The sequence below is a fragment of the Sitodiplosis mosellana genome, unplaced genomic scaffold (assembly GCF_009176505.1).
Source record: "Sitodiplosis mosellana isolate CC-2019 unplaced genomic scaffold, AAFC_SMos_1.0 Smas_scaffold_12, whole genome shotgun sequence".
In the NCBI taxonomy this organism is placed as follows: Eukaryota; Metazoa; Arthropoda; class Insecta; order Diptera; family Cecidomyiidae; genus Sitodiplosis; species Sitodiplosis mosellana.
The window spans coordinates 71,589-89,974 of NW_022595254.1; the positions used below are offsets into that span (position 1 = coordinate 71,589).

Below are 18,386 nucleotides of genomic sequence, written 5' to 3' on the forward strand. Positions count from 1 at the left end.
TCCTTGGATGATTCATCGAACGATAATTAGTGTGTATCGATATTTCTCATTTGAAACGACTGAAGTGTTCCAATAAGAACTTTGTTCGGACAACAAAACCCGTACCCCACATACTCAATCAATAAAATTTAGTAGAAAATATCAAATTTTATAGGCAAATTCTAAAATAGCAATTCGAGATTAGATATGAGCTCCAGTACTGTACCTGTATCCATTTCATCGGAAGATGATCGATGGATTAGCATTGTAAGTGCCATTCATGTCACACACTTTTTGGGAAATATACACACAGCTTGATTGAATTATAATGGCTTCTTTTCGTGCGCTTAGCATAAACGATTTTTATCAGAATGTCGAGAAAAAGATGCTGAGGTTATATTCATCGGAGATTGTATCTTGGAAACGCTGCAGCATACGCAAACATGGAACCAGGTAATTTTTTTTAATGAAGAATGAAAAAGTGTGGATGTTTTATTTATTGATTTTCTTTTCAACAGTACTTTGCACCGATGCATTCGTTAAATTTTAGCATTTATTCGGATGAAACACAAAATACGCTGTGGCGTATTCAAAACGGTGCACTTGATAGTGTCAAACCAAAAGTAAGTATTGCGAGTTTCAAACACTTGGGATCGAATCATGAAACATGATAGAGAGAATGTGCCCATTGATTGATATGTTTACCGATTTTATAGGTAGTTGTCTTATTGGTTGGGACAAACAACACCCAACATACCGCTGAGGAAGTAGCTGAGGGGATACTTGAAATTGTCAAAAATATCCGAGAGAAACTCCCAGACGCCTACATTGTTTTACCGGTAATTTTATGATATTTCTTCAACCGATTAATGTCCTGAGCATTTTTGGCTCAGAAAAGTTCTGAAGACCACAGAAGAGCTCAGATCAAGTCATATATCAACTCAGATTAACTCAGATCAACTCAGATCAACTCAGATCAACTCAGATTAATTCATACCAACTTAGACTAACTTCATACAACTTATTCTTAACTAACCGATTTGATTTCTTCACCAGACCTTATTACCTCGTGGCCAGCAGCCGAACAAACTGCGTGAAAAGAATAAGCAGGTGAACAAGTTGATTGCAGAGAAGTTTTCAACTAATCGAAAAGACAAAGTGCAAACGGTACAAATCGATAAGGGTCTTGTGCAGGCCGACGGAATGATCAGTCATCATGACATGTTTGACTATTTGAATCTAACGAATGCCGGCTATAAAAAAGTCTTTGAACCCATTTTCGATTTGCTATCTCAAATTTTGACTGAGAATGAACCGGAGAAAGATCTCACTCCTTCTGAGTAAAAGAGCAAACAAGCAAATAATTGCGATTTCTTTGATGCGAAGACTAGCTTTTATTTCCATTTTTAAAATGATTATTCGTGCAGGTCTTATCGCTTGTGAAGAAAAAAACAAAAATAGTTCCATTCAGTTGTCACCACATTGTGCAAAGAAGAAAAAGAGCAAACCTGAAAAAAAAACTAAAAGCAAAAAAGGCATTCCAAGCTTCGTGATTAGGAAATTAAGTGTCTATTTATTTTTTTACGTTTAAAATGATCTTTATTTTCATTATTATTGCTTACTTTAAGTTAACATTTTAATCATTCCAACCGGATTGAAATCCTTTTGCAAAATAGCTTGAAACTTCGATAGAAGGAGATTGTTGATGATCTTCCTAATTTGTAGGCTAATGAAATTCAATTAAACAATAATTAAGAGTGTGATTTTTTTCCTCTGATACCTATGAGATTTTCATGTTTTTTTTGTTAGTTTTTAGTTATGTTGATTTAAAAAAAACGAAACTCTTTACATCTCATTATTGAAATTCAAAAACCAAAATATTTCGCAAAGAAAAATACGCAGAGTTGAAAACGACAGCAAAGCTAACGCGTAATAAGGCACCAATGTTAGAATTAAGTCAATACCACGAAGCAAGCTTTCTTTATTTTCTGTTCTCAATTTCACCAAGCTTCGCATTATTGAATAAAATTATACATTCCCATATAGATATGGTTAAATTATAATTTTGTCATTTTTTTTCTGTTTTGCCTTATTGATTTCTAAGAAAAGAAAATATCATAAACAAGAGATTTTGTTTTCATTTGAACAAAAAAAAAATTAAAACGCTATTTTTTAATCCAAAATGATATGAATAAAACACTATTGAATATACTCGCTCAAATGCTAACATATTTTTGCAATAGCCAATCGAATTGTTTGAAAATGAATTTTCTACTCGAAATAAATGTAACAAACAACAGAATAACAACTATCAAAATAAGTTTATGTGAGAGATGCACTATTTTCATTCGAAAATCAAATAAAAACAAATTTTACCATACAAAACAAAGCGTTGTTCCCATTTTAATGTGCGCCATTTAGCGTGCACGATAAAATCTTGTCCGTTCTAATGAAATAATTTACGATAAGTTGATATTTTGAAATTGAAACACAACTAGTTCAGGGGCATATTCCATCTATTAGTATAATTATGAAAAACATTCTGTCGAACACACATTTCCTCATATATTTGTATCGTGCAAAAAAAAATTCAAATTTTCAGTAAAACACTACTGATCGCGTTCAAAACCAATGCTCAATTTCGCTGTTGCATGTTTTGCCAAAATCGTTCCCTATCGAAATGTCATAGGAAATTCGTGCTGTTTTGCGCGCGCTGCGGCGAAATTAAAACGACAGCATCAACGATAAACAACGTCATTTTTTCAAAACATTGTCTTGTCAAATGCTCAAGTCGAATTTCATCATAAATTTGTTTGCCGGTAAATCGTTAGCATCGTCTGGTATCAGGTAAAGTATAATTGTTTGAAAACAACGGATTGTTAAGAAATTATGGAGATAATATTGAAAACTATCGTTTTTTACAACTACAATTGATTCCGTACAGTTTTCTTCGCAAAATGAGTGGCACAGCCGTTGAACCGAAAAAGCGTAATATTGAAATCAAAGCGCGCATTGCGAACGATGCAGGTTATGCGAAACGTGTTGAAATTGCAAAAACCCTAACCAAAACAGCCGGCGAAGTGTTGAAGCAACGGGACGTATTCTACAAAGTATCAAATGGTCGATTGAAGTTACGAGTTCAGGTGTGAAGTATGTTGAATTTCATCAAGAACAGAATCTCAAACGATTTATTTTTAGGATGGAACGGCAATGTTGATTCAGTATGGTCGGCCAGATGTGTCAGGGCCAAAATTGTCTGAATTTGATATTCTTGATATAGCTGAACCCGAAAAGTTGGATCGAATGCTCAGCAATAGTCTCGGTGTGATTGGCGAAGTGAAAAAATCACGATATTTATTTTTGCATGAACAAACGCGCATCCATTTGGACAAAGTCGATGGCTTGGGCACATTCCTCGAGTTTGAAGTTTGCTTGCGACCCGAACAAACCATCGAAGATGGAACAATAATCGCCAATGATTTGATGAAACTGTTTGAAATCAACGATACGGATCTCATGACTGGCGCATATATGGATGAATTACTGCAGAAATGAAATCATTCACATCACATTTCGAATCATTTGCTGCCATTACAAAGGGTGAATTGGTTTTCTTTTTGCGCGGTTGTGATTATTTAACTGTATCTTTCCAATAAAAAAAAATAAAACGAATAAGATGAACATTGTTGTGATGGTTTGTGTATGTGATAAATTTGCATTCGGTTGAAGCGTCAATACAATGTTGATCCCACAATATTGTGTCAAGACTTCAGTGTCATTAAACATATGACAGCACCCAAGCTATCCACATGTTGTACACACACGCAAACTAACACAACAACACAACCAATACCCACGCAGTGCGTACGGCTGCTGTCAAACATACGAGAAAACGAGGTAAACACACAAACCTATACATACACGCGCCACTGAATGAATGCGGCCGAATTCGAGCAAATAACATTGCTGTTCATTTATCGTACGATAGTCATTCGCGAATGAAATGTCATACGGTGCGCTGCGCATCTGCAGAAAAAGTTTCCTTTGAATATAATAAAAAAAAATTCTCCGCATTTCAGTACACGCTGTATCATCGTTCGGAGTTTTTCTTTTTTTACTTCTCCCTTTACGTTCTGCTTAATTGTAAGCAGTGAATTCACGAAACGACAGTGTGATCGCGAGTCTAACCGATTGTTTTTTTCTTCTATTTACACTTTTGTGAAGAAAAAAAAACTGATATGAAAGTAGAATTTCGTGAAATAAATTGAACTTCATTTCATTCGATTTGATTGACCTAGCAGAAAACAACACGTCATGCTTGTGTGTATATACGTGCTGAATCCGAGTTCAAATTAGAATTTTTAAAAAATTCATGAATAAGTGTTAGAAATGAAATTGAGTTGAACACGAAGCAGCAAAACTATTAAGCGATTGGCTTCGACATTGAACCGTTTGTGTTGTGTGTACAGTTTGAATTGTGCAATTAATTTCTAGTTCTGAAACAAAGAAATAGAAAAAATAAAATAAAAACGCGGGGTTATAAATCAACAACTATAGATTTAGCGAAAGATTTTCATATTAACCTTATGATCCGATGTGAAGTTAATCAGTGCTTTGGAATCTGATTAGTTTTTTTTATATTGTAATTAAGCGTATATAGTTCAAAATTGCGTGAACCTAACAAATAAGTGCAAATATATAGGAAACACAGAGAATAGCTTGTAGTCATGGCACCATCATTAAGCACACTGAGACAATACCAGAGCAGTTTAATCTGCTTATCAGGACTGTCAGCTGCGGCTTGGATTATCATCTATGGCAAAACAAATAAAAAACAGTGAGTGTCACCATAAAAAAAACGGCTGTGTTCTGTAAAATACGATAGAATAATACAATTTCAACTGCCAATTAACTGGTTATATTCGCATCTATTTATTGCAAACAAAGTAATGACGACGCAACTGTTAACAATATGCGGTATGCTACATTAGCTGCACGAGCTGCACAAGTTTGCACTTCCATACTCGTGCAATCTGAATGCATATAACAATAATCGACGCAAAAAATAATATAAACGATCCACTTGATTCCATATTTGCAATATTCAATTTTTCGCGGTTTCTTCTTCTTCGTTGTTTTTTTCTTCATCAAATGCAAATAAGACTACATGTAGTTGAAGCTCATTCATTCTTCGTTTTAAGTAAACAAACGCAACAAAATGTTTGAAAAAAATGTGTTTTTCACTCTGGATTAAAATCGAAAGTTTAATTTCTGCCTTCACTTCACAGAAGAACAAACAAATGTTGAACAATCCAATTATTGACTTATCAATTTAGCATCCATGTTGAATTTATTTATCGGTGTAAATGGCACATTAAATTCTGTACGTTCACAGTGCGACCAATAACTTGCTAATTATCAATTAATATCAAAATGACCCCTAAGTAGTAAATTGGCGAAGCTGTTACATACTAGCTATAACCAATTGAGAAAAAAAAATAATACTTTCGTTTGTCTATTATTATGTGCAAACAGTGAATCCCATGAGCGCAAACAGTGAATCCCATCAAAACTTATTACTTCCGCTGACTCATGTTGGAATCTCTTGAAGAAAGTTTCACCGATGCTATACACAACGCACTGTTTACAAAGTAGAAAATTTATTCAAAGTTGAATGGAAAGTTACTATCACAACATCGGTTGATTTCGGTTGGGCGCTCCAACATCGCGTTTTAGGATACAATGTCTGTTTAATTTTTTGTTAGCATATGAACTGGGGCGTTGTAATGCAAGCAGTTGCCCAATCGGATCACTGAAATTGGATAAACACTGGGCTCATTAAGACCATTTCGAATCAGCATAAATGTTTATGCAATCCGCTCTAACTGCGTCATTGTTATGTAAAAGTGATTCGAATTACTACAGAAAGAAATCTGCATAGTTTTTCCTAAATATCCAGCACAGTTCTGAAGATTTATTTACTGCTTGATTAAAATAAGTCTATAAGTAACTTATGAAATTGCACACTATATCAAATGAGGAAAAGTGCGCTTTAAATTGATAACAATTTTCCTTGAATATGTAACCCAGAAATGTTGATGATGATTGATTGTATGATTCGATTCCATTTTTTACATTTCAGAAAACTTTCACGACCTGAGGATCAAATTCAATACACAATCGCGGATAAAAAGGATAAACGTGCCACAAAGGCACATGTAAATGCGGCCTTCTTTCGACAATTGCGTGAACTTTTACGTAAGTATTGTTATGTCTTTTTTTAAACCCACATTGAAATCTATGAAAACCACACAAAAAAAATGACACGGTGAACGTCAAAGATTAACACAGTTTCGACACAAATTGCGCATGGTGAGCATAGAAAAATCACCATAATCATGAGGCGGTCAGTCCATTTGTTATTTGTTTTATACATTCACCAAAAATTGTGATTCGGTGTGAAGTGACATTTTTCATTCCGAAGATTTATATTTTGTTTTATTTCGCTTGCTGTGAATTATTATCGTACCGCACTTGAAACAATCTACGATGATTAGAAACGAATAAGGGAAAAAAAATACTTATTACAAATGCTTCGTTGACCATTCGTGATCATTACAGAGTGGCATTAGCGAATAGCAATCTTGTAAATCATTTTGAATGATTTTTAAAAGCAATACATAGTTTGAGTTCAACGCAGATGAGTGACAGCTAAATTATTTTCCAAGCTGTATTCAACACAATTATGGACTGTTTAGCTACTGTATACAATGACGTGTAGAGAAGAGAAAAAAAAACTAATACTTTGCCTTCATATCGAACGGGCTGTAAATGAGTTTAGTTTATATTCTAATTAACATTCGACTTCCTAATGAGTATTGCAGCGACAGCAGTGCATTTCTTGGTGCCATTATTTATATTAACCCATCGTAGCGTGTCGTTTGTGTGTGTGTATGTGTTTGAGCGTAGCGTTGGATACGTCAATACAGCATAATTGCCCTTTGATTTGCAATCATTGCGACGTATGAGAATGCGTTTTTGCACTTATCACTACCGATCACACTGCGTATTTTTTAATTCGATTCATTATTTATAAGTCTGCAATTTTTTCTCCCTCTTTCTTCCTTTTTTTCTCTCTTTCTCACGATAAGTCAAAGTTTATTCAATATTTATTGAAGAAAAATGATAATTTCACGCAAAATAATTCAGGAACCAGTGCAACCAATTCCACTGGCAGAGACATACGTCTGGAAGTGTGTGGGAATGTGGTTTATTTATATTATATTTTATTATTCGAAGGAAACGAATAATTCAACGACTATTTTTAAAGCTGACCAATGTCTTGGACATGATTCCATCAAATGCCATGGAATTGTACTGAAACACCTATAAAATGTTTGCGAACGAGTCGTTGCGTGCAAATACGGTAGTCGCAAGCCATCAACTGTCACTCGGAATGTCTTAAATAAACAATCGATTGTGAAAAAGGCAGAGACCATGATGCATTTTTGATTATAAAAAATGTATTTTTTTTTAACTAATTATCATTAGCAGCCATAACTGCAATTTTTGTGATGTGCTCTGGCGATTGTGGCTAATATAATAAATACCGTTGCCATTTATTGTCCACTGTTCAGTACACCGGGGCCTTTCTAAATATTCACGTGAAACGCGTTCCATTCAAATTTTTCACCTCTTACCGCTTCTGAACTCAGCGTATAAATCAAAGCACATGTATACTTAATGTGATTTTAATGATTCTTTCGGTGGGAATTCAACTTCCTAATGCAAACGAAGAAAAAACGAACGCTACTTTCAACAATTTACGTGAGAATTAATTGAAATTTTCTTCCAATAATTTCGTTTGTTATTGTTTTAAGCAATTGGTGAGCCTTTATTTTTATTCGGTTAAATTTAGAAAAACCTATTAAGAATAACTCGTTCGAAGGAATAAACGAGAAGCATGGCAACAACAATGAACATTCTACGTCATCACACTTTGAATGGGCAAAGTGGTAAAACATTAAAATAAAAATTGATTTAATCGATCAGAAGGAACGAAAAATAAAAACAAATCGAACCAAAATACAAAGCAACACTAGCTTATGACGTAGCTCGTCAAACCACTGTGGCAACGATGACTGGCCATAACAAATAGACACGAGCGAACACCATACGAATAAAAAAAAACGGATGAATATATCAATAGTTGAGCGAAAGGAAACTTGTTTTTCTGTACGCTTGACACTTTGCAACCGGCAAAATTATCTTTCAGTTCGTTTCGATCACTAAAAATTTGCTACCAATCGCTTGTCTTGGAGAAGTTTTGGAAGAAAAAATGGGACCGCATGCTTAGAAACATAGCAACGAATTCGATTGGAATTGAGTAATATAAACACGTATTCTATGAAGAGCTTATAAATACGTAAATCTATAGTTGATTTACAGCCAAATTTTATTCGGCTTTCACTATAAGTTTATTTTGAAATGTCATGCCGTGTGGGTTATTTTGAATCAAGCTTTGAACGATACCGTCAGAATGTGTCCAAATGCGATATAATTCTCCGTTAATATTAATCGAAAAACTTTCGAAGAGAAAAATATCTGTCAATCCAACATTCTCAGCAATTGTCTTAAAAATGGGATTTTTATGGATTCGACCTTTGTTCCATGCTTTCATATTGTAAACCAATGGCCGAACCGCTTCACTCAATCAGTTTCACCATTCACATTTAAAGAGAAGGAGCGTTCAAGGTCGTTGCGTTAATTTGAGCAGCGCGAAAACATACACACAACATCTACTCGCACCTGAACCACTGAACAAATACCGAGAGTGTGGTAGCGAAGAAGAAGGGACAAAATTGTTGCCAGCACCTTTTTTCGTGGCCCAACTTGAATGTAACCGAAAACGAAATAAATATAAAATCTTTTCCCTCCTTCGGCCATTTTTTGGTGCTAATAATGTTTAGCTGATGGTTATTGGTTTTTTACAACAACAAAAAACTGACGATTACGACAGTCATATTGAATAAAAAGGTAAACAAATACACATCAGTTTAACCTGTGTACGATGACTCAAGGACTTTGTTGAAACTTTTAACCGTTTTGAAATGATGGACAAAATGACTAAATGAGCAATTGTGTGTTTCCGTCAATATTGTTATTTGAAATAACTCATTTCTAATAGTGATTGATTTTTCTTCTTCTTCTTCTTTATTTACAAACGATTAGGAATCATTATCCCCGGACCATGGAGCAAAGAAACAATGCTCTTACTTCTGATTGCCGCTTCTTTGGTGGCACGGTCGGCTAGTGATATTTGGATGATACAGAGTGTTACAATCATTGAAAGTACAATCATTCAAATGGATCGACGGAAATTTCTGAACACATTGTTAAAATACTGCACTGCCTTACCATTGGTACGTATTTGTGAAATTATGATTGACGTGGAAAATCGATTGGAATAACGCTTTCTTCTTCTTTTTTCTCCATTTAGATTTCAGTGGTGAATAATGTGCTGCGATGGAGTATAGGCGAACTGAAATTGAGTTTTCGGGTCAATTTGTCGCGACACATGTACAATCACTATCTAAAGTATGTATCTACAGTGAGTTCAGTCAATTTTAATGATTCAACGATATATTCTAATTTTGGACAAATATATTCATTGTGTGATTGGTTCTTCTTCTTGACAGGGGTTTCACATTCTACAAAATGTCAAATTTGGATAATCGAATTTCGAACGCCGATCAGCTGCTCACCAATGACATTGACAAATTCTGTGAAAGTGTTACCGATTTATATTCGAATGCTAGCAAGCCCCTCCTTGATATCATGATTTACATGTACCGCCTGACCACAACTATTGGCGCAAAGGTAATGAGGAAACTAAGGCGAATTTCTGTAACGAACAACTTTTTTTTAAATTGTTCTTGGTTTTTAGACTCCATCAATTCTTCTGCTCTATCTGTTCCTGTCCGGTGTGCTGTTAACACATCTGAGAAAACCAACAGGTTTGTGACGACATACGATCACATTGAATTGTTTTCCTCTTAATAATCAAGTTATTCTGTTTCGTAGGACGGCTAACGGTACAAGAGCAAAAACTTGAGGGTGACTTTAGATACGTGAATTCACGATTGATTACCAACTCAGAAGAGGTGAGTGAGATTAGTTTTGACTTTGCGAATGCAAAAAAACATCAAAAATAAAGACCAATTCAATTGATTTTGTTTTAATTTTTTCAATTAAATTTCATCTTCAAACAGATTGCATTCTACCAAGGGAACAACCGTGAGAAATTGACCGTGTTGGCTAGTTTTTCGAAATTAACACAACATTTGCGGAAATTCCTCGAGTTCAAAGTGGGCATGGGAATCGTGGATAATATGATTGCTAAATGTATGTTACAAAATAATGTTTCAATTTGTCGTTTTGACACAAACCTAAAATAATGTTTGCTCTCCCTCGCAGATATTGCATCGGCAGTTGGTTTCTATACCATTTCCATTCCATTCTTCACGAAAAATCATCCGCTGCTTGGCAAAAATGAAGCACAACGACTCACCTACTACTACACATATGGTCGTATGCTTTTGAAACTGGCTGAAGCGTTGGGCAGACTGGTTCTGGCTGGTCGTGAATTATCACGATTGGCTGGATTTACTGCCAGAATGACGGAACTTACGCACGTTCTAAAGGATTTGAATAATGGCAGATATCAGCGATCGATGGTGAGCAATTCAAGTAGTGCGGACGCGGATATTGCCCCGTGCAAGGGATTAATTTCATTCCAAGACAACATTATTAAATTCGAAGCCGTACCGTTGGTTACACCAAACGGAGATGTGTTGGTTCGTGAATTGACATTCGAAGTGAAATCCGGGTGCAATGTCCTAGTTTGTGGGCCGAATGGTTGCGGAAAATCTTCATTGTTCCGAATTCTTGGTGAATTGTGGCCATCTTGGGGTGGTAAAATTACAAAACCTCCACGAGGCAAACTATTCTACATTCCACAGCGACCGTACATGACATTGGGCACACTCAGAGATCAAATCATTTATCCGCACACGCACGAAGAAATGAAAAGGCGAGGACACACCGACAGCGATTTGCAACGGTATTTGGAATTGGTGCAACTACCGTATTTACAAGTACGTGAACGTGGGCTTGATGCGGTTGAGGATTGGATTGACATTTTGTCGGGCGGTGAAAAGCAACGTATTGCAATGGCACGATTGTTCTATCACAGTCCTCAGTTTGCTATTCTTGACGAGTGTACCAGTGCTGTGTCCGTTGACGTTGAAGGCAGTATGTATCAATATTGTAAGAAATCAGGCATCACGCTGTTCACAGTGTCGCACCGGAAGTCACTCTGGAAATACCACGAATATTATTTACAATTCGATGGCCGAGGCAGTTACGAATTTGCACGCATTGACGAATGCAAAGAAGAATTTGGCTCATAAATGTGGTGATGCAAATATTTAATTTTATTACAGAGATGAAACGCTTTTTGTGTGTTACGAGTGATGGCGTCGGGTATAATTTGTTTGTTTCTGCTGTTTTTTTTCTTTGATTTTTCACACGATGAATTTTAAAATAAATTATTTTTATTCATGAAAAAGAAATTCGGGCGTTTTGTTTTAACGTAATTGATTTTGGTTGGGAACAAATCCGAGGAATTTTGTTGTTTTCAGTAAAAATCGGCCGTTCGCTGACACACTTTTCGTCATAACTAGGTAGGACTTTTTATATTGTAGGCTAGAGGCATTTCTCACGCAAAAAATTGAAACGAATGTGCAAGAATTTAAGATATTTCTTCTTTCCAATTGAAATGGTATAAAAATGTATGAAATTGTCAAATTTAATGTGAACCAAATTACTACATTCCAGTCAATTCTAAAACATTTTGGTGAATTCACTGCAATTTTATAAATTCGGTTCTGTTAGCAAGTACAAATCTTAAGTACGTACCTAAGCTTAAGTATAAAGATTGTCATCCTTAAGTAGTACTTAACATACTTAACGTACTTACGTATCAAGCTTAAGTACGTACTTAAGGTTGAGTATGCTAAGTATTACGTACTTAAGCTTCATACTGCGAACGTATTTCACACATTCAGTGTAAATGTGTATCCATTTACCCGAATTGATAGAAATGGAAGAAATTGTTCAATATTTATTGGAATGGTTCCATTTTTTAAGTGAGAAATGCCCCTAGATTGTAGGACTTTTAAATTATCATGGGAAAAACATCATACTCGCCGGGCTTCAAGAAAAAGAAAATAGAATGGACGTATTATTTCGACGATGTCATTCAATTTTATTTCAAAATCTCTAATGGATTACACTTGAGACGCAAATCGTCATTATTCCTTCACTTCTTAAGTACTTATCATAAAACCTAATTTGTAGATGCTGTTAATATTTCGTGTCATTTTGGTTTTTTCCATTATTTGTCGCGGTGCTTACTCCTAAATTCATATTTGCGGTTACAATTCATTCCATTATTTGTATGTTATTTATTATCTCCCTAGCAAATGATAAAAATCAAGCGACGAAACAGTAATTCTTGAGGGGGTGGGATTGATAAAACATAGCAACATTTAAAATCTCGAATAATAATAAACACACGCACAACTACCGATTGCACAGTTAAATTTGGTTTGCAACCTAAAATCAACACTTGTATGAATTGGCCAAAATGAAAAATAAAAAGTCATTGTCGCTGCTGCTACTGCCGCCGATGCGTCTAGTTTCCATAAAGCCGAAACTTTCGAATCAAAATTCTTTGCTTGAATTCGAGAAAGATGCCATTACTTCAAGGATGAGGCAACATTGAACTCTTGAGTTGTAAATCATAAATTGTCATTTAAATCACGTAGAAAATTCGAGCAAACAGTTCATTTCGGAACAAAAAATGAAAGAAAAACCGAATCCAAAAGAAAAAAATAACGAGCTAATTTTCTGAAAACCAATTCATTTTTATTTTACTTAAACACGTCCGCAATTACTTCAATAATAATAATAATAATTAAACTAAATTAACAAAAATTATGCTAACTGTGTAATAATAACGTTTGTGAACACAAATGCAAGGCGATAATTTGTGGTATATGAATGCCACAAATCATTTTCATACACTTTTGCTCTCGTTTATTTTAAAAAGAGAAAGAAAAAAAAAGATCATTTAAAATAACTAAAAAATAAAAACTAAATAGAATTCTATTTCTCTTCTTCTTTCAACGTGTGTTTATTCATTTAAAAAATCAAAACTTCAAACAAATAAGAAGCGAATTTGAACAAAGTATTCAATGTACAGACATGTTTGTTAACTCAATTCAATTCAAAGAAGAAAGGAAGAAAAAGAAAATCTCGGGCAAATTGAATTTAAAAGATCAACCGTTGTAAAAATATATGTAAATAACTAAAATGTTTGCGAAGATCGTGTGGCCATTTGGCCAGGTATATAATCGTTAAAATAAAGAAAATTTCATGGTTTGTGTACATAATATTTTGTTTTTCTTCCATAGTATGTGTTTTGTATGCATTTTTTTCAAGTTTTTCAAAATGGTTTTTTCGTAAGGCTTCTGATAAACAATATATAGTATAATATTTTTTTTTTGTTTTATTGGTGTAAATAAATGATAAGATTTAGATTCAAAAGCCTTGATGAAGGTAAAATAGTCATAAATTTTTTGTAATTTGTACGATTCGAAATCTATGTTTTACTCAAATATCTCAGTTTTCAGTACAATTTTTTTTTTCAATTTGCAATTTTTTTTCTTCAATTTTTTTTCTGCTCTCAAAAAATTGTTAAATTTGAAAATTCGCTTAGCGATTATCATCATAAATGAGATGTTTCTATTATCGTTTTTGTTGTTGTATTTGCGTGTGAAAACATTTTGCCAAATAAACGCAGAGTTTCAGTTGATCAAATGGAAAAAAAGTTAACGATTTGCAAAACAAATATCGATTAAAATTCAATTAACTTCAAATGAAAAAGAAAGAAGCAAATCAAATGGTAATTTGAATAGAATCGGTTCTAGTTGAACGATATAGTGTAACACCAAAACTTTAATCGAATGAATTAGGATAACAAAAAAAGAGGAAACAATTGTTGGCAATAATGTTTTTACACATTAGAATATTCAATGCTTAAAATGTACTGTATAATTTTTTCTGTTATTATTTTTTTTTAGTAATTTCCATTGTTATTGTACTTCTAAAATCGAAAGAACACTTCTTACTCGCCTAATACTATTCTGCACTGTAATTCATTTTCACGTTTCAAAGGTATTGTTCATTTGTTTATTTAAATCTTCTTAATTCGGGGAATACGTTATCCTAATTAGCTCTCTATCATTAATGATTTCAGATTAGTAATTTGTTTGTATTCTTATCATTGTTGTTTTTTTCCTCTTAATTCATTTCATGTGTTCCTTAAACGCTACACTTTTCACTTTTCACTGCGATATTCTTTTAAATTGGTATTGAATGTTAATTATTTTAGTAGAATTGTGTTTTTATTTCAAAGTTCAAAAGTAAATTAATTCAAATGTATGTTATTTTTGTTGTTGTTGTTGTGGTTTTTAAATCATTTATACAGTTCCTGACATATGGGCATAAAGTCGCTTGTTTTGAAGCGGATGAGATCGTAAAATGACGACGATTGATTTTCATGTTCCTTTTTTTTAGTTTTAAGCAAGTGTATTGACTTGTTCAACAATTGGATTGGTCGGCGGGGCTTCAACAGTGGCCTGAATAACATTGGTGGCATTTGATCCATCATTTGAGTTGGGTGAATTTGTTGCGCTCGCGGTAATCGTATTGTTTTGGGCTGCTCCAATGATTCGACCACCATACGGTGCTGAACGCATTTTACGGGCTTCACGTCGTTCACGTCGTTGTTGCATTACCAAACGCAATTGATCCAATTTTGTTTTGGTTTTGTTGTTCTCAATTTCCATATTGCTACACTTTGTACAGATCAGTTGGACAGAGGCGTCTTGACTGGCCGATAGCGGTGATGACGACGACGACAACGCTGATGATGATGACGACGATAATGTGGATGACATTGATAAATCGCCAGTTGAATTATGAAAATCGAATGCGTTTGAATTAGATGTGTCCAATGTTGTGTTCGAGCTAATCATCGATTGGTCTGGGGATGCAGTCGGCGTTACGGGTGCCGAATTGCTCATTGGCATTTGACATTGACGGCAATCGATTAATGTGTTTGCTGCAACGGGTGTCGTTGGCAACGATGTTGACTTTGATGTTGTGGGCTGAGCTGAGTCATTGGTAACATAAATGTGACGACTGGTATTGCGGTGATGCGATCCGGACGATTTGTGGCAATCGGCATTGCAACCCGATTTGCTGCTGCTCGATGCTGTACATTTCGAGCAATGTGCACGTTGTGACTGAATGCTGCCGCCACTTCCGCTACTGCTGCTGATTCGCTTCGATGATGACGACTGGACAGAAAAAAAAATCGAAAGAAAAACACAGATCAGTTAGTACTAGATTGGGAAAATGAATTCGATATTGAGAAACTTACATATTTGCGTGAGCTGTGAGCCGGTTCGAAGCTGATTCGAGCACCGCGGCTGTAGTGGGGTGTTGCGCTGAGCAAATCGTTAAGGATATGAATGACCGTGGAGATATCACGTTTCGGTCGACCGTATCGATCTTGTAGAGCAGGATTCAGGGTGCCCGAAAACGTGCCCGAATAAATGCCACGTCCGTGGTTACGCATCGATTCAATAACAGCGCCCGAACCAAATCCAGCCACAGTGCTGCTGCTAGTGTTGCTAGTGCTGCTACTGCTGGTCTGATGAGATAAGGCGCTGCTTGCATTGGTTGGTGTGGTATTGTTGGTGGTTGGACGTTGGACACGCTTTTCCTCGCTCACCGCAATGGCTGACGTTTCGCCTTTGCTGCTGAACACTTCTTTCGACAATTTACGCAACGTTTTTGTTAAGTTCCGTGATGCTTCGGCCAGCGTATCGGATATGGTCTCAACAGCGCTACCCGCGGTCGTATCAATGAGCTCGTTGTGCAATGATTTCGCCGCAACCATTTCGGCAATGCCCTGCTCGGCATGCGAAATATTTCCAGTGCTTTTCGAACGACGCAAAATGGTTGCATACGCATCGCTGGTGGTGGCTGCCCGAGCGCTTTGGATACTTTGGAATCCGGCTGATTTTGTCTTGGCAATCGGATTGTTGAGGGTTTTGTGGAGCAGTGTTGAGGATCGTGTGGCGGTTTTCAGTTCCGGATGATTGACATACTTTTTATGCTGTAACTGGTGGCGAGTTCGTGAATATTGACAATTCGTATCACAGCCCGATGCAGACGTGTTGCCGTTCTCAACGGATTTACATAGGCATGAGGTAATTTTGTTGCTGGTGTTGGTGGTGTTGGTGGTGTTAGCGGTGGTAGTGGCGGTCGGTGTGCTCATCGGAATGTGTTTCAGCGAAGAAGTTTTTATCGGACCAGATACCAAGTTTGACAATGACTTAATTGGTGATTGTTCCAAAAGGGCATCACCTTCGGTGCTAATCAAACTGGTATCCATATCAACATCGCCTTTATAAATTGATGCGCTGGTTTTAGTTTCAATTTTCTCCTTTTCAAGCGAACTGACGATTGTACGAAGCTCTTCGGTGCTAATCAAACTGGTCTCCATATCAATATCGCCGTTATTAATTGATGCGCTGGTTTGAGTTTCAATTTTCTCCTTTTCAAGCGAACTGACGACTGTACGAAGCTCTTCGAATTCATTCTTCGATTCAATCAGTTCGGAAGCGGTGGCGCGACTGGTCGATGGTTGCGGCGATAGGGTTTCATGGCGTGTTCGATACTTTTCGGGTAATTGATCTGATGACAAGGATTTGTACATATGATTGGCATTTGTGAATCGAGTTGGAGTTGAATTTGTACTGGACGATTGCTGGACCATCGACACCGATGGCCGTGCAGACGATGAAGTCTTTGAACGAAATATGCTGCGGGTTCGTGATGAATTCACCGATCCACTTGAACCGGCTGAGGTAGACGCACTTGAATTTGTCGGATTTACGGTGCTCAATTGTAATTGGATCAACATCATATGGTCACCCAAACGCATGCTTAAATTCAATGGCGTTTTCCCGGTCAGAAAATCATTCACTTGTGAATCGTTTAACGATTCCAAGGCTTGCATCACCGTATTCTCTGGACGTTGTGCCTGTGGGGAATACAGAAGAAAAAAAGAAACACCGATTAGAACGTTATTAAATGTCGTTTGAATGAAATAAACAATCAATGTGGCTAAAAATAGTCGCACTACGTCGTGGAGTTTGAACTAGTTCAACGGAGACTCGATACTTGATTAAATACTCTGTGTGCGAATGAGTTATTTAAGATTAAGATCATGCAAGTAATTAGAGTAAACAGAGTGGCTAACCGACCTAACTGGCTAGCCAGCCAACTACAGCAATCAAGTAGTGAAACATTTCACATGAGTGTGTAGAGAGAGACAGAGAAAAAAAACTGTCTTGAATAAGACTTTGTCGCGCGCGCGAGCAATTACCTTTCTATCGACCGATTTGATACACAATATTTGACCAAATCCAACCGTAAAAACAACTGTTAATCGTTAATCAATTCGCTACGATGCGATTAAAAACGTTCAATGATCAGAAAAATTAATAATTTATCGCGTTATGAAAAAAATCAACCTAAGCTGATTGGTTCGAATGCAAAGCGTTCCAATAATTAACATCTAAATGTGCGTCGCCGTTTGAATAATATCAATTTCAAGAATGTTCATTTTTTTCGTTCATTTCTCTCTCTCTTACGGTCTTTGCTGTGTGCCGTGAAGCATGATTTTGCCATCATTCGGTTTCAGTTTGCGGTGGAATCTTGTGCGTTTAATTGAAAGACATTTTGATGCTAGGCCAAAGCAAATAACCAACAACTATTCGTGATTTGATTGCAAAAAAAGACAAACAAACAAAAAAAAACATACACACGCAGAATACACAGAGATACCGGAGAATAAAAATAACAGTTTTAACGGAACCCAACCCGTAATCTGTGTCAAATGGTCGTTTGCTGACAAAAAATATGTTCTCTGACCGCTCTCTCTCTCTCTCTCTCTCTCTCACTCTCTTTCTTGCTCTGTCTATAATAACTGGCGTTGTCTTCTTCATTTCGGCAATATTTCATATGCCGAATCTAATTATTCTGTCCGCTTTGTGCTTTTACTGTCGCTACTAAGTTTATCATCACATCACACAATCGCATAACCGTTTGCAGTGATGATGCAAAAAAGAGGCGTTTCCACGCAACAACCACGACAGCAAAAAAATTGAACTGAACTTTGAACGATCTTCATGAATGTTGCGCTG

General features: G+C 36.0%; 4 protein-coding genes across 5 annotated transcripts in view; 3 read left to right on the forward strand and 1 right to left on the reverse strand.

Annotated features, from left to right (window-relative positions):
* Positions 1–105: 105 nt before the first annotated feature.
* LOC129567661 (platelet-activating factor acetylhydrolase IB subunit beta homolog) lies at positions 106–2,042 on the forward strand. Its single transcript, XM_055444772.1, has 5 exons — positions 106–246; positions 331–432; positions 498–602; positions 696–818; positions 1,036–2,042. The coding sequence occupies exons 1-5, from the start codon at positions 187–189 to the stop codon at positions 1,321–1,323; spliced, it is 678 nt and encodes a 225-aa protein (XP_055300747.1). The 5' UTR covers positions 106–186; the 3' UTR covers positions 1,324–2,042.
* A 646-nt stretch (positions 2,043–2,688) lies between these two features.
* Positions 2,689–3,534, forward strand: LOC129567662 (uncharacterized). The gene is made up of 3 exons (XM_055444773.1): positions 2,689–2,826; positions 2,924–3,122; positions 3,178–3,534. Exons 1-3 carry the CDS (start codon positions 2,762–2,764, stop codon positions 3,532–3,534), a joined length of 621 nt encoding a protein of 206 aa, XP_055300748.1. The 5' UTR covers positions 2,689–2,761.
* Positions 3,535–3,918: 384 nt separating this feature from the next.
* Positions 3,919–11,612, forward strand: LOC129567658 (ATP-binding cassette sub-family D member 3). Its single transcript, XM_055444766.1, has 9 exons — positions 3,919–4,816; positions 6,122–6,237; positions 9,211–9,401; positions 9,479–9,576; positions 9,678–9,858; positions 9,926–9,995; positions 10,063–10,142; positions 10,251–10,383; positions 10,456–11,612. The coding sequence occupies exons 1-9, from the start codon at positions 4,707–4,709 to the stop codon at positions 11,448–11,450; spliced, it is 1,974 nt and encodes a 657-aa protein (XP_055300741.1). The 5' UTR covers positions 3,919–4,706; the 3' UTR covers positions 11,451–11,612.
* Positions 11,613–13,857: 2,245 nt separating this feature from the next.
* Positions 13,858–18,386, reverse strand: part of LOC129567657 (midnolin homolog) — a 40,082-nt gene continuing 35,553 nt past the window's right edge. For both annotated transcript variants that reach the window (XM_055444764.1, XM_055444765.1), the window contains 2 exons: positions 15,551–17,221; positions 13,858–15,467 (listed from right to left, as the gene is read on the reverse strand). In XM_055444764.1, the coding sequence (XP_055300739.1) occupies positions 14,685–15,467; positions 15,551–17,221 (2,454 nt within the window). In that variant the 3' untranslated portion in view covers positions 13,858–14,684. The remainder of the gene's footprint in view (positions 15,468–15,550; positions 17,222–18,386) is intronic.